This window comes from Phyllopteryx taeniolatus, chromosome 11, assembly GCF_024500385.1.
Source record: "Phyllopteryx taeniolatus isolate TA_2022b chromosome 11, UOR_Ptae_1.2, whole genome shotgun sequence".
Lineage (NCBI taxonomy): Eukaryota > Metazoa > Chordata > Actinopteri > Syngnathiformes > Syngnathidae > Phyllopteryx > Phyllopteryx taeniolatus.
This window is the reverse complement of record NC_084512.1, coordinates 14,344,909-14,360,642: the sequence shown is the minus strand read 5'-3', so window position 1 is coordinate 14,360,642 and position 15,734 is coordinate 14,344,909. Positions and strand designations below refer to the sequence as shown.

The following is a 15,734-nucleotide window of genomic DNA, read 5'->3' as shown; positions in this document are numbered from 1 at the left end:
TGCCGTTGTTCCCTGTCAGCTGGTGACTAATGCTAGCTTCCCTCTCTGCTAACTTCCTGCCGTAGAAGAAGCAGTTTGTGCGGCATCTTAGGGCATTTACAGAAAGATCACAAAAATATGCGAGTGTAGTGAGGTTTTCAGCAAATGGTTGTTAGGTTCTAGAGAATAATTGGTAAATCACAAATCAGCAGGGGTTCAGTGTATTCATCATCACTTTTCACATCTTATTGACACTGGTCTTTCTTTTGGTATATGTGTCAAAATAAGTAAAGGAAAAAGCTAATCTTTGATATTCTCAGGTGTTTTGAACTCCCAAGTCTTTGTAACTTTAGAGATGTATTTTTCAAACCAAATTACGGTCAAATTCAGAATTGACAGATTTCATTGTATTAGAAAAAGGAATAAAATGAAGTGTATTTCTGTTGTTGTTGTGGAACTCCCCTTTGTTGTGGAACTCCCACAGGTGTCAGTTGTGGTTGACGGCAGTAAGAAGGTGGTGGAGTTCTCCTCGCAGGGCCTGCCAAAGAACGTGTTCCGCTACACGTTTAAGAGCCGTGACCTACACACCCTCTTTGATCGCCAATGGCACAAGCTGAGCTTTTCTGTACAGACCAACATCGTCTCTGTTTACATGGACTGCAAGCTAATAGAAAGAAGGCTGACTGCAGAAAGGGATGACATCGACCCCAGTGGGCGTACACTCATCACCACCCGAATACAGGATGGACGGCCTGTGGATGTGCGTGCTCCAACTTAAAGTTGCCACTGTATTCTAGGGATTTCCAAGGTTTTGGTCCATACATAATCTGAAGTAACGTTTTCTCTGCATGTTAAAATATTTTTAAGAGGTGGTTAAGGGCCATTGTAGAATGTGTAAATTATTTTTTTTAAATACCCACAGTTCTAAAAAAAAAACAGTAGATCGGTTGTGCCACTTAGTCGGTGAGTGTCCCTTACGAGAATGTGGCTTAAGTGCCATTAGCAGTTAACCTTTAGGTTCATTTCTTATGTAAAGATATGAGTCAGCACATCACCAAAATGGAAGTGTTAAAATTTGGCTCAGAATAAGATAAGAGTTCAGAGTAAAGCTAAAACCTTAAGTGATGTGAATTTACAAGTTTTTTTGGGGCACCGTTACTAACTTTAAATGAATTCCATGATACACAATATGAAACTTCATGAGTGCTCTTTTCCCCAGGTTGAACTCAAACAAATTCTGCTGTACTGTGATCCTTATATAGTCGATATGGAAACATGCTGCGAAATACTGGAGGCAAAGGTAAAATGCTCTAAGGTCTCATAACAGCATGTGTCGTTTGTTAGGTAAATGAAAATGGATCCAACATGGCCATAGTTTTTTCTCCACTATTAGAGTATCAACATGCATTTCGGCTATATCTATGGATATGCAAATATTTTATCTCCAGGGTCTAAAAATGTATACCATTAGCAGTTTTTGTTCAGTCCACTTCAAAAGCATTTGCATGATATAAAGCACATACCAAAACAACAGGAAGCAACAATAACTACTTGTAATGCCTTTTTGGCATTTAGCTCTTTTTTTCATTCATCTTGAGACAAGGTGCAAGATCGCCAATATCGACTTGAGGAATTATAGATGTGTGAAATGGACTTACTCTTGATATCACACTTGATTTATTTATTTCACCCTACACAGTCATCACAGCTGGTAATATGTCTTAGAACAGTTGAACCTTTCACAGTACAAAGTCAACAATAAGAAAGACGCAAAAACAATTAACATAATCATAAGAAATCCCACAGGGGGGTACTTGTGCTCATCCAAATAGAGATAGAGTAAGAAATACTGATTTTCTTAGTTTGCATGCAAACACTGAAAACGCGGTTATAGAAAACCTGGCTGAAGTTTTCTGAAAGGGGAGTTTTTTTGATGACCCGACACACAGTATCAATATGGACTAAAGGCAAAAACAAACTTAATCAATATTACTAATATTACAAAAGATTTCCAATAGTTCATTAGCCTTTGACCTTTACCATTCAATTTATCTGTGCATATAATTTTACTTGCGCTTGGTTGTCGCACCCTTTAGAAAGACTTATTATTGCATCTACTTTATGTTCATTGTGTTTTTTATTAGCATCACCACATGAATGCAGCACGGCTCATTTGAATTGGGTTATCTTATGTCAACTGTGATATACAGTAGATGATTTTTTTATTGTTTAATATTTAGCAAACAAGAACAAGTCTAAAAGTCTGTAATCTTTGTATTGATCCAGTGTGAAGCCAAGAAGACATTTAATGAGACCTCCCCTCCCCCAGTTAGAGCCCAGCTTCCACAGATGCTGTTTCAGCCAGCCACACAGCCAACTGACAGATGTCACTGTCCAGCTGAAAAGGTAAAATCAATTTAAAGTAACAAGGGACCTTAATTGAGCACAGCTAATGTCTATTGTAACCCAGCCAACAATGATTTAGACCATCCTTTACAAACACTTAATGTCCAGTTAAAGTACCAAAACCTATTTCCCCCGAGAAGACAAGCAATAGTATAGTGGTAAACTAATAGTAAACAAAGGTCTAATGCACCTTGATCGTTTGAGTATGATGTATCATGCACTATGCTACGAATTTTTAATTATGCTAAATTATTATTTCAGCTGCAAATATAAGGCTTGGATTGAAATGCAAATTCAAACCTCTCTGTCCTCTCCGAGAGGAGCAGATGGCCAATTCCACACTAAGCCACCATTTGTGGAGTCTTTCATTAAAAAACTGTATTTTTTTGGTCATAAATTTAAATGCTAGTGCACACTTTTGCAAAGCTCTATGGCTACATTCCAATTCATACAACCGCAATTTCAATGAAGTTGGGACGTTGTGGTAAATATAAATAAAAACAGAATACAATGATTTGCAAATCATGTTCAACCTATATTTAATTGAATACACCACAAAGACAAGATATTTAATGTTCAAACTGATAAACCTTATTGTTTTTAGCAAATAATCATTAACTTCGACTTTTATGGCTGCAACACATTCCCAAAAAGCTGGGACAGGCTGCAAAAAAGAGTGAGAAAGTTGAGGAATCCTCATCAAACACCTGTTTGGAACATCGCACAGGTGAACAGGCTCATTGGGAACAGGTGGGTGCCATGATTGGGTAGAAAAGGAGCTTCCCTGAATTGCTCTGTCATTCACAAGCAAAGATGGGGCGAGGTTCACTGCTTTGTGAACAAGAGCGTGAGAAAATAGTCGAACAGTTTAAGGACAATGTTCCTCAAGGTACAATTGCAACGAATTTAGGGATTTCGTCATCATCATCATTTTATGCCTGCAACACGTTCCAAAAAAGCTGGGACAGGGTCATGTTTACCACTGTGTTACATCACCTTTTCTTTTAACAACATTCAATAAACGTTTGGGAACTGAGGACACTAATTGTTGAAGCTTTGTAGGTGGAATTATTTCCCATTCTTGCTTGATGTACAGCTTCAGCTGTTCAACAGTCCGGGGTCTCCGTTGTCGTATTTTACGCTTCAAAATGCGCCACACATTTTCAATGGGAGACAGGTCTGGACTGCAGGCAGGCCAGTCTCGTACCCGCAACTTATACTACTACGCCACACTGTTGTAACACATGCAGAATGTGGTTTGGCTTTGTCTTGCTGAAATAAGCAGGGGCGTACATGAAAAAGATGTTGCTTGGGTGGTAGCATATGTTTCTCCAAAACCTTTATGTACCTTTCAGCATTAATGGTGCCTTCACAGATGTGTAAATTACCCATGCCACTGCCACTAACACAGCCCCATACCATCACAGATGCTGGCTTTTGAACTTTGCGTCCATAACAGTCCGGATGGTTCATTTCGTCTTTGGCCCAGAAGACACGACGTCCACAATTTCCAAAAACAATTTGAAATGTGTACTCGTCGGACCACAGAACACTTTTCCACTTTGTATCAGTCCGTCTTAGATGAGCTCGGGCCCAGAGAAGCTGGCGGCGTTTCTGGGTGTTGTTGATAAATGGCTTTTGCTTTACATAGTGGAGTTTCAAGTTGCACTTACGGATGTAGCGCCAAACTGTATTTACTGACATTGGTTTTCTGAAGTGTTCCTGAGCCTGTGTGGTGATACCCTTTACACATTGATGTCGGTTTTTGATGCAGTGCCGCCTGAGGGATCGAAGGTCACGGACATTCAATGTTGGTTTTCGGCCTTGCCGCTTACATGCAGTGATTTCTCCAGATTCTCTGAACGTTTTGATGATTTATGGACCGTAGATGATGAAATCCCTAACTTCCTTGCAATTGTACATTGAGGAACATTGTCCTTAAACTGTTCGACTATTTTCTCACGCACTTGTTCACAAAGAGGTGAACCTTGCCCCATCTTTGCTTGTGAATGACTGAGCAATCCAGCTCATTTTATACCCAATCATGGCACCCACCTGTTCCCAATTAGCTTGTTCACCTGTGGGATGTTCCAAATAGGTGTTTGATGAGCATTCCTCAACTTTCTGAGTCTTTTTTGTCACAACGTCCCAACTTCATTGGAATTAGGGTTGTACAAAATTACAAATATATCAACAAAAAGCTTGAATCATTTATTTTAATTAAAACAAAAATATATTTAGACTGTGTGAATTAAAACTGCTTTCAAAAATGTGTAAATATGAATTTGTTTTTTTTGTTTTTTTGTTTTGTTTTGTTTTTTCATAGGGGGATGCTGGTCTTCCAGGTCTAGTTGGAATTCCTGGACCAAAAGGGGATATGGGAGAAAAAGTATGTTTTAGCGTGTTAGTCATTCTTAAATCTGTTAATTCTGTACTAACATGTATTATTGCTTGCAGTCAGTACGAGAGTAATAAAATTTTAGTGGAAACATAATTTTGTATGAACTACAATCGACAATCTATAACTATAGAAAGTCTAACATTTAACACTAGAACTCCTAGGATTTTCTGACCCCCTCAGCCCTACCAGAGCAAAGCCGAATGGCTGCTTGGTTTAAAAGTAACAACTCAATTACTGACAATAAACTGCCTTTCATTTGTAAATGCACGCGTTATCTACACAAAGCGCAGAGCTCTGACCCATTGGAAATGGGGCATGAGTCTGAGTTGTCAAGTCACCCCGGGCTGGCACATTACTATTGTCCAGCAACTTTTTCCAACCAAGTATGTTGTGCTGTCCTTTCCAGCAATACATCGCTTTATAACCAATAAGTTTGGTCTGGGCTGGCTCTCCCTTTCAGCAATATTGACAAATTCAAGGTGCCCTACAAAATCTGGGGGGGAAAAAATACACCTTTGTAATTACGGTATATTAAAACTGATTATTACGATTACCTCTCAAAAATGGAAATGCTTAATTTTCAATTAATATCAAATGACAATAGATAAGCAATATTCAAAAGAGTGTGACCTTTGTTTATGAAAGAAAAGTAATTTAATTTAATTTAATTATTTAGCCTTGTATGCTGCTAACCTGGCAACCCACCACTATGCTCTGACGTAGAGTGTAGAGGCCACCTTTGTTTATCATGGAGGAAGATCCTAAAATAATAATATTTGAATTTAACATTCAAGGATTTTGTTTTTGATAAATTTGGTAAAAATAGAATGGCAACAGCGGCACGGTAGACCACTGGTTAGAGCATCAGCCTCACAGTTCTGAGGACCCGGGTTCAATCCCCGGCCTCACCTGTGTCGAGTTTGCATGTTCTCCCCGTGCCTGCGTGGGTTTTCTCCGGGCACTCCGGTTTCCTCCCACACCCCAAAAAACATGCATTAATTGGAGACTCTAAATTGCCCATAGGTGTCACTGAGTACAAATGGTTGTTTGTTTGTATGTGCCCTGCGATTGGCTGGCAACCAGTTCAGGGTGTACCCCGCCTCCTGCCCGATGATAGCTGGGATAGGCTCCAGCACGCCGGCGACCCTAGTGAGGAGAAGCGGCTCAGAAAATGGATGGATGGATGGATGGATGGAGAATGGCAACATGCAACTCAAAGACAAGAGACACTATGACATCTAAATTTATCCGACACTATGAAACTACAGAAGCAATAAAGCTACTTTAACTTTACAATTTAGCTATTCGATGGCTGTCAAACAAAATTAATTAATTAATTAATTTTCTTGTCAATTATGCACTGAATTGATAAGAAATTAAGATTATCAACAACACAGAGATTGAAATTGTAAACTATACTAGAGGTGTCACAATCAATTATCGGCAGCTAATCGATCATCAAATTATTCAATTAAATTAATAAACTATTTTGATAATTGTTTAGAGGATTCTAAAAATATTTACTAGTGACAGCCCTAAACTATTCCCTTAAAAAAATCTCTTTTTGACTATATAAGCATAGACGTGTACACAGACGTCGCCTTGAATGGGCTCCTACGCCACGTGAGTGCTACGCTATGTGAGTGCGTCTGCCATATTTGGTGTGGCAGATCTGCCCATAAACTAAGGCAAGATGATGGACTGAACTCCATAAAGCGACAACCTACAAAGTGCACAAAGTTATTGCCTCTCATTTAGCCATTCACACAATATCTATTTGGGGAAACAGATAGCCACCCTAAAAAATGCATGTTATTTTAAAATCTGATGATTATTTATGCTTACTCTCATATACAGGATATTTCAATATTTATCATCATAGTAACAGTGGTACTACATTGGTAGCTGTAAACACTCATGACAAAAAAAGAATGTATTTTACGCAAAGTATTTTTCTAAATAACATACAGTATATACATTTTATTTCATACTCTACATTGTTGTTCATTTAGCTGTTATTGATATAAATGCACTTTTTTTTGTCATGATCAGTGAAATTTTTTTTTATCGTCACTAACAATGGCTGCTCTCTCGGAGTTCTACAAACAAAGACGAGAAAATAACCTAAATTGGATAAAAGCCCTTTTCTAGCTGTCAGGTCATGTATGGCAAAAAGAAGGACGCAAGAGTGAGAAAAGAACTTATTGAGAGGAACTTGAAGTGTGTACCTGATTAGAGCGTCTGACTTTTAAGTTTCAATTTCCTTGAGGAATTAAGATTTCTTTTTGGAAAACACAATGATTGACAACTCCTTAAACTCTTTTGTTTTTGAGAATTCAATATGTTTACAGACGATTTTAAAGTCGTAAAAAATATACATGATTCTTGTGGTGTAAGAGCTCACCGCGAGATCTCAGTCTATTGAGATTAAATTCACACATGCATTTATTGTGAAATTACCACAGCAGGGAACCATTGATGGCAGAGGAAAGATGTGATAATGACAATGAGAGCCGCGGAAAGGCACTTACAATGGAGTATGAAAGCAGTACACACATCTCAGAGCTGGTGCTCCATCCACTGTGCCTTCCCGTTGACAATGTATACACATTTTATCGTTTTCATTTTTAACTTTTAATTGGGGCTGACTTATTATTTGTATAGTACACTTCAAGGCTTTTCACACCAGGAACGCCGGGTTGTGTGCTGTTCGCCTGCTGTGATGACTCACTTGCAATTGACCCCTCAAATACAGTAAAACTGCACATTTTACAGTGGCCTTTTGTTGTGGGCAGCCTCAGGGACACTCATACAATCTTCTTCTTTCTTCTTCTTTTCCTTTCGGCTTGTCCCGTTAGGGGTCGCCACAGCGCGTCATCCTTTTCCATGAGAGCCTATCTCCTGCATCCTCCTCTCGAACACCAACTGCCATCATGTCTTCCCTCACGACATCCATCAACCTTCTCTTTGGTCTTCCTCTAGCTCTCTTGCCTGGCAGCTCCATCCTCATCATCCTTCTACCAATATACTCACTCTCTCTCCTCTGGACGTGTCCAAACCATTGAAGTCTGCTCTCTCTAACTTTGTCTCCAAAACATCGAACCTTGGCTGTCCCTCTGATGAGCTCATTTCTAATTTTATCCAACCTGGTCACTCCGAGAGCGAACCTCAACATCTTCATTTCCGCCACCTCCAGCTCTGCTTCCTGTTTTCTCTTCAGTGCCACTGTCTCTAATCCATACATCATGGCTGGCCTCACCACTGTTTTATAAACTTTGCCCTTCATCCTAGCAGAGACTCTTCTGTCACATAACACACCTGACACCTTCCTCCACCCGTTCCAACCTGCTTGGACCCGTTTCTTCACTTCCTGACCACACTCACCATTGCTCTGGACGGTTGACCCCAAGTATTTAAAGTCCTCTACCCTTGCCATCTCTTCTCCCTGTAGCCTCATTCTTCCCCCACCACCCCTCTCATTCATGCACATATATTCTGTTTTACTTCGGCTAATCTTCATTCCTCTTCTTTCCAGTGCATGCCTCCATCTTTCTAACTGTTCCTCCAGCTGCTCCCTGCTTTCACTGCAGATCACAATGTCATCTGCAAACATCATGGTCCACGGGGATTCCAGTCTAACCTCATCTGTCAGCCTATCCATCACCACTGCAAAAAGGAAGGGGCTCAGGGCTGATCCCTGATGCAGTCCCACGTCCACCTTAAATTCTTCTGTCACACCGACAGCACACCTCACCGCTGTTCTGCTGCCCTCGTACATGTCCTGTATTATTCTAACATACTTCTCTGCCACTCCAGACTTCCGCATGCAGTACCACAGTTCCTCTCTGGGTACTCTGTCATAGGCTTTCTCTAGATCTACAAAGACACAATGTAGCTCCTTCTGACCTTCTCTGTACTTTTCCATCAACATCCTCAAGGCAAATAATGCATCTGTGGTACTCTTTCTAGGCATGAAACCATACTGTTGCTCGCAAATACTCACTTCTGTCCTGAGTCTAGCCTCCACTACTCTTTCCCATAACTTCATTGTGTGGCTCATCAACTTTATTCCTCTATAGTTGCCACAGCTCTGCACATCACCTTTGTTCTTAAAAATGGGCACCAGTACACTTTTCCTCCATTCCTCAGGCATCTTCTCACGCACTAGAATTCTATTGAACAAGCTGGTCAAAACCTCCACAGCCACCTCTCCTAGATGCTTCCATACCTCCACAGGAATGTCATCAGGACCAACTGCCTTTCCATTTTTCATTCTCTTTAATGCCTTTCTAACTTCCCCCTTACTAATCATTGCCACTTCCTGGTCCACCACACTTGCCTCTTCTACTCTCCCTTCTCTATCATTTTCCTCATTCATCAACTCCTCAAAGTATTCTTTCCATCTACCTAGCACACTGCTGGTACCAGTCAACATATTTCCATCTCTATCCTTAATCACCCTAACCTGCTGCACATCCTTCCCATCTCTATCCCTCTGTCTGGCCAGCCTGTATAGATCCTTTTCTCCTTCTTTAGTGTCCAACCTGCCATACATGTCATCATATGCCTCTTGTTTTGCCTTTGCCACCTCTACCTTTGCCCTGTGTCGCATCTCAATGTATTCCTTTCGCCTCTCCTCGGTCCTCTCAGTGTCCCACTTCTTCTTAGCTAACCGTTTTCCTTGTACGATTTCCTGTACTGTGAGGTTCCACCACCAAGTCTCCTTCTCTCCTTTCCTGCCAGAAGATACACCAAGTACTCTCCTGCCTGCTTCTCTGATCACCTTGGCTGCAGTGGTCCAGTCTTCTGGAAGCTCTTCCCGTCCACCGAGAGCCTGTATCACCTCTTCCCGAAAAGCTGCACAACACTCGTCCTGTCTCAGCTTCCACCACATGGTTCTCTTCTCTGCCTTTGTCTTCCTAATTTTCCTCCCCACCACCAGAGTCATCTTACACACCACCATCCTATGCTGTCTAGCCACACTCTCCCATACCACTACCTTACAGTTGGTAACCTCCTTCAGATTACATCGTCTGCACAAGATGTAATCCACCTGTGTGCTTCTACCTCCGCTCTTGTAGGTCACCCTATGTTCGTGCCTCTTCTGGAAAAAAGTGTTCACTACAGCCATTTGCATCCTTGTTGCAAAGTCTACCACCATCTGTCCCTCCAAGTTCCTTTCCTGGATGCCGTACTTACCCATCACTTCTTCATCACCCCTATTACCTTCACCAACATGTCCATTACAATCTGCACCAATTACGACTCTCTCTCTGTCTGGGATGCTCAGAACTACATCATCTAGCTCCTTCCAGAATTTCTCTTTCACCTCTAGGTCACATCCTACCTGTGGGGCATAGCCACTAATCACATTACACATACCCTCAATTTCAAGTTTCAGCCTCATCACTCGATCGGATACTCTTTTCACCTCCAAGACATTCTTAGCCAAGTCTTCTTTTAAAATAACCCAGACTCCATTTCTCTTCCTACGTACACCATGGTAATATAATTTAAACCCTGCCCCTAAACTTCTAGCCTTACTGCCTTTCCACCTGGTCTCCTGGACACACAATATATCAACCTTTTTCCTAATCATCATGTCAACCAACTCCCGAGATTTTCCTGTCATAGTCCCAACATTCAAAGTCCCCACATTCAGTTCTAGGCTCTGTGTTTTCCTCTTCTCTTTCTGCCGAAGAACCCGCTTTCCACCTCTTCTTCTTCTTCTTTGACTTCGACCCACAGTAGCTGAATTTCCAACAGCGCCCTGCAGGTTGACAGCGCCGGTGGCGGACGTTGTTAACCCGGGCCACGACCGATCCGGTATGGAATTCTTTGGATGAACGCTCATATTTGTTTGGCAAGGTTTTAAGCCGGATGCCCTTCCTGACGCAACCCTCTGCATTTATCCGGGCTTGGGACCGGCCTACAGTTTGCACTGACTTGTGCCCCCCATAGGGCTGCATTAGGGACACTCATACAATCCCGCTGTCTAATTAGGATCTTGATATGCCACTCCTGTGAAGTGGATGGACTGTCTTGGCAATGGAGAAGTGCTCACGAACACAGATTTAGATAGATTTGTAAAAAAAGATTAAAAAAATAAAAATAGGCCTTTGGTGTCCTTACAAAAATTCCTAAATCTTTTGAGTTCATCTCATGAAAAATGAAAGCAAAAACAAGTATTACCATTACATTTTTTCCCAATATGTATTCAGAGGGCAATATTACAAATTGCGCTCATTTCAAAATTCAGCACAACATCCACTGTGGCCTGTTTTGTCGTCGCTTTCTTTGGTAGAAGGGCCCCTTTGGTTTATACTGTATCTTTATCTTCAAAGCACCGACTTGGATAATAATTGTTGTTCTTATCCAAGTATGTGCGATTGTATACTCAAGACTGAATTCAGCATGCTTCTCACAAACACAGGTTTTGTTTTATTTTTTTCCATTACTGCTGCGACTCTGTTTTGATGCTCTTGAGGTGTTGGCCTCCATTGTTAACACCTGAAATGTAATTTCAAGTTTTCAACCAATCAATACTTGGCACCATTTGTTTACTCACTGAAGGCCAAAATTCATAACAAATCCTATTACTATCTTCAACACTAAATCAATGACATTAAGGAAAAACATTATTGAGGCCTGCACATACACGCCCCAGTCTGATGGTGGCAAACAGGCTTTGTTGACTGATAACTTACTGCGCACTGCACTGCAGTTGTACAGCTGGTATCCATACTTTCTACTCTCAATCTGTTTAGATTCAGACAGTTCTAATTATCTACTGTAAATAGAATTTGATATTTGCAGCAATATATAAATAATTAGGGAAGCATTGGGCGGCACGGTGACGACTGGTTAGAGCGTCTGCCTCACAGTTCTGAGGACCGGGGTTCAATCCCGGCCCCGCCTGTGTGGAGTTTTCATGTTCTCCCCGTGCTTGCGTGGGTTTTCTCCGGGCACTCCGGTTTCCTCCCACATCCCGAAAACATGCAGGTTAATTGACAACTCTAAATTGCCCGTAGGTGTGAATGTGAGTGTGAATGGTTGTTTGTTTGTATGTGCCCTGCTATTGGCTGGCAACCAGTTCAGGATGTACCCCGCTTCCTGCCCAATGACAGCTGGGATAGGCTCCAGCACGCCCGGCCTCTCTGTGTTCAGTTTGGATGTTCTCGCAGTACTCGCGTGGGTTTTTCTCCAAGTACTCTGACAAAGCCATGATATTGATTTATTTGTGTTCAAGTGAGCTAGTAGAAAAGAGGCAGTTTTGGTGTACAGTCATGTTGGAAAGATCAAGCTGTGACACAAATGATCCTAACAGTGCTTTTCTTTTCCACAGCGTCCAATTTTCAGTGCACCCCTATTAAAGATTATTTCACATTGATCCCCAAATTCCCCACAGGGATCCAATGACATTTAATCTCTGCCGCTCCCTTTTAGAAGTATATAATCATAATACATGAAAAGAGGCTAACAATGTCAAAAAGCACCTACACTGTATTAATGAGGTGAACTTGTGAGGCTTTTAAATTACTGTTATAGAATCCCTTTTCTGGGTAAAGATGTACAAAAATGCTCAGAGTATACATATTAGCAATTTAGCACGACTTTGTAGAGATTAATCAAAGACATCCGAGCAATTTAGAGCATTTAAAAGATGTATAATGAGAAGTACGGTCCAGTAATTGTGACCTACACAGTAGACTTCTTGGGAAAGTGTGGGGGGGATTACTCTGGCTGTGTTACTCTAACAGTAAGCACTATCCTGCATTACAGTGAGAGTTTGATGGAGGATTCTAATACACTGGAAAAGGATTAAACTGCAATGATTAATCCAAAATCCCCCAGGAAATTAAACAGATAAGTAGTGAGTTATAAGAATGGAGCTTACTTGAATAGAAATCCATTTTCCATGGCCTCGCACATAAACCCTGATATAACTAGATTTACAGCTCCTGCATGTTCACACAAAAGACAGTTAAAAAAAAAACAAAAAAAGAGGCATAATAGTGAAATTAAAACTTCCTTTTCCATAGTGTCATGGTAGATGATATTAGCACAACATGCACTGCAACCAAAGCTGACAATGCATCTGTGAGGCTGAGGTTTACAGTGGAGTTTAAAGAGAAAGTGAAATTTAGCAGTTGAAAAAAAAACTGATGAAAGTAAGCTAACATAATCGTTCTGTGAAGGACAGTGCCATAATACTGGAGGTGAGATGCCTGGCAATACACTTCAAAAATAAAACTGCATTGTTTGTATCAAGTGTGAAAGTTACACTATGTATCTTATCATCAATATTGCACACATTAAGGCACAGAAGGTGTAATAACTAAATTAGTGTTTTCCTTCTCAACTAGCTTACTGTGTTCTGTTCGATTTTATTCATAGATTCTTGCAGCAACTTCTATTTTAGTTTGCCTAGTTTTTTATTTTAATGGTTTATCTACCTCCATCATCTCTCACCTAAGACATATCATTTTCTTTACAATCCAGTCTTATCCCTTCTTTTCAAAAGATACGATAGATAATACTAATACATTTATCTTTCTTATCTGGTTGTTGGTAGGTAGTATCCAGACTTAGAGCTGCTGAGTAACTGAGAAGTCACAGATGATCAAACAAGCACTAAATGAATGACTTCAGCACGCCAAACCATTGTCTAACTGTTCTGTGTGTCTCTGTTACAGGGAGACCCAGGGGAGGCCTGCAGTCAAGGAAGACTGGGTCAGAAGGTAGGTACTATAAATTTTGCCCTTATACTTTGAACATAGCAAGTATAGACCCTTGTCACTTCTCTTACGTGATGTCATGCGTGGTGGGGCTTCAAACTGAGGCATGTTTTTCCTGAAATTCTTGAATTCTTGCACAGTGTTCAACTCGAGGTCCCATTTGTATTCTTATATGTCAAATTACAACTCTATATATGTGCACATTGACAAACAGTATTGAAAATGCAGTTAGACCTGGAAGGACAAGCATTTTTGTGCATACTGTATGTATGAAGGTACAGTAGAAAATTCATACTCATTGTGAAATTGTTGAATCAGAAATACCATCAATCCATCCATTTTCTACACCGCTTATGCTCACTATGGTCGCAGGTATGCTGGAGCCTATCCCAGCTATCTTCGGGCGAGAGGCGGGGTACACCCTGAACTGGTCGCCAGCCAATCCCAGGGCACATAGAAACAAACAACCATTTGCACTCACATTCATACCTACGGACAATTTAGAGTCTTCGATTAACCTCCCTTTTTGGGAGGTGCGAGGAAACCGCAGTACCCAGAGAAAACCAACGCAGGCACAGGGAGAACATGCAAACTCCACACAGGCGAGGCCGGATTTGAACCCGGGTCCTCAGAACTGTGGGGCAGATGTGCTAACAAGTCGCCCACGTTCCGCCAAATCAGAAATACTGGTACATGAAATTAAGGATCTATATCATAGGGAAGTTTTTCTATGGCGGCAGCATATTACAGTAGGAGTGGTTAGCACGTCTGCCTTGCATTCACAAGGTCTCAGGTTTGAATCTCAACTCAGCCCTTACTGTGTGGAGTTTACATGTTCTCCAGGTGCTTGTGTGGGTTCTCTCGGAGTCTGGCTTCCTCCCACATTCAGGTTTTGTTAATTGAATAATCTAAATTTTTCATTGGCGTGAATGTAAATGTGAATGGTTGAGTGTCTATGCGTGCCTTGTGGGTGATTGTCCAGGGTGTGCTCTGTGTCTCGCCCAAAGTTAGCTGAGATAAGCTCCAGCTCACCTGCGTCCCTAATGAGGACAGGCGCATACACACAAATCCATTATAGACATTCAGGGGATATTTTTGGTCATTATCTAGTCACTGTATATTTGCTGAACTATGTGTAATATTTCAAAACAATGTAATTTAGTCCATTTTTTTTCCCTGCCACAAGGACTGAATGATGCCACATTTTTCCAGGCTTCATTGCTAGTCACATTGTAAAAGTTTGCTGCAGCTACTTTTATCATAACAGTAAATGTAGTTTTGTCCTTGGATGTAACAGACAGACTTTTTATAAGCCCTCCATTTGGCCATGAGGTTATAAAACTTGATAGGTTACATTAATACCATACCACTGCCAGGAGGTTTCATGATATTTCACCAACAGCTCAGAAATGAAAACTGAAGAGCATAAAATAATATTTGGTCTCGAGGTTGTAGTTATGTACCTCTGGGTGTGATGAGAGCATGTTGCATGACACTCAATTTTAAGGGATTTCCAGGATGAAATTAAATAGGGTAGCACTGCTTTGTTTTCCACCACTGCACAGAATTTATGTGCTTGGGACATAGTTTTGGTCTGATGTTTCAATTAGGACGTCACAACACAATGAATAAAAACGCAGAAACAGGCATCAGCTAGTTGGGATTTGTAGTTGAGTGGTTTTATTTGTTTTATGCTATGTCACAGTGAAGCTGTTTTGCAGTTTTATAATATATTTTCACTGGTTTACTCCAATCATAATTAACAGGAAGTTGCATAATATAACTAAATGGCATAGCAAGGACTGAAATGCAAACTTTTCAAGGGCCTTTAAACTTTCACTCTTTGTCACTATAGGGAGAAGATGGATCAGGACAGAAGGGGGTCAATGGGGAGAAAGTAAGTGCCACAATCTTCAGCCGACATATATATTCCATGCATAGCATATCAGCAAGATCCAGTATCATCGGAGAATCAATTCTTATAGGCTTTTCATTTTCTGTGGGGTGTCCTGGAGCATGAGGAGCACAGCATAATTTACTGTATGTCTGTTTTCTTGTGCCTGACATATTTGAAGTAGAGTGTGCTCTAGCCCTCGTTGTCCTTCTGCAGTCAAACTAATTGATATGTGTGCTGCCATGGGCTTAGCATACTAATGGGCTAAACTAATTTCTCAAATTATTGTATGCCTCTTCTATGTCACTTCAGGTTA

The 15,734-nt window shown here is 40.9% G+C and overlaps 1 protein-coding gene across 7 annotated transcripts in view; it reads left to right on the top strand.

The window, feature by feature from the left end:
* LOC133485892 (collagen alpha-1(XIX) chain-like) overlaps positions 1–15,734 on the top strand; it is a 150,872-nt gene that overhangs the window by 22,659 nt on the left and 112,479 nt on the right. For all 7 annotated transcript variants that reach the window (XM_061790269.1, XM_061790272.1, XM_061790273.1 and 4 more), the window contains 6 exons: positions 464–739; positions 1,199–1,279; positions 2,266–2,385; positions 4,712–4,774; positions 13,483–13,527; positions 15,380–15,421. In XM_061790269.1, the coding sequence (XP_061646253.1) occupies positions 464–739; positions 1,199–1,279; positions 2,266–2,385; positions 4,712–4,774; positions 13,483–13,527; positions 15,380–15,421 (627 nt within the window). The remainder of the gene's footprint in view (positions 1–463; positions 740–1,198; positions 1,280–2,265; positions 2,386–4,711; positions 4,775–13,482; positions 13,528–15,379; positions 15,422–15,734) is intronic.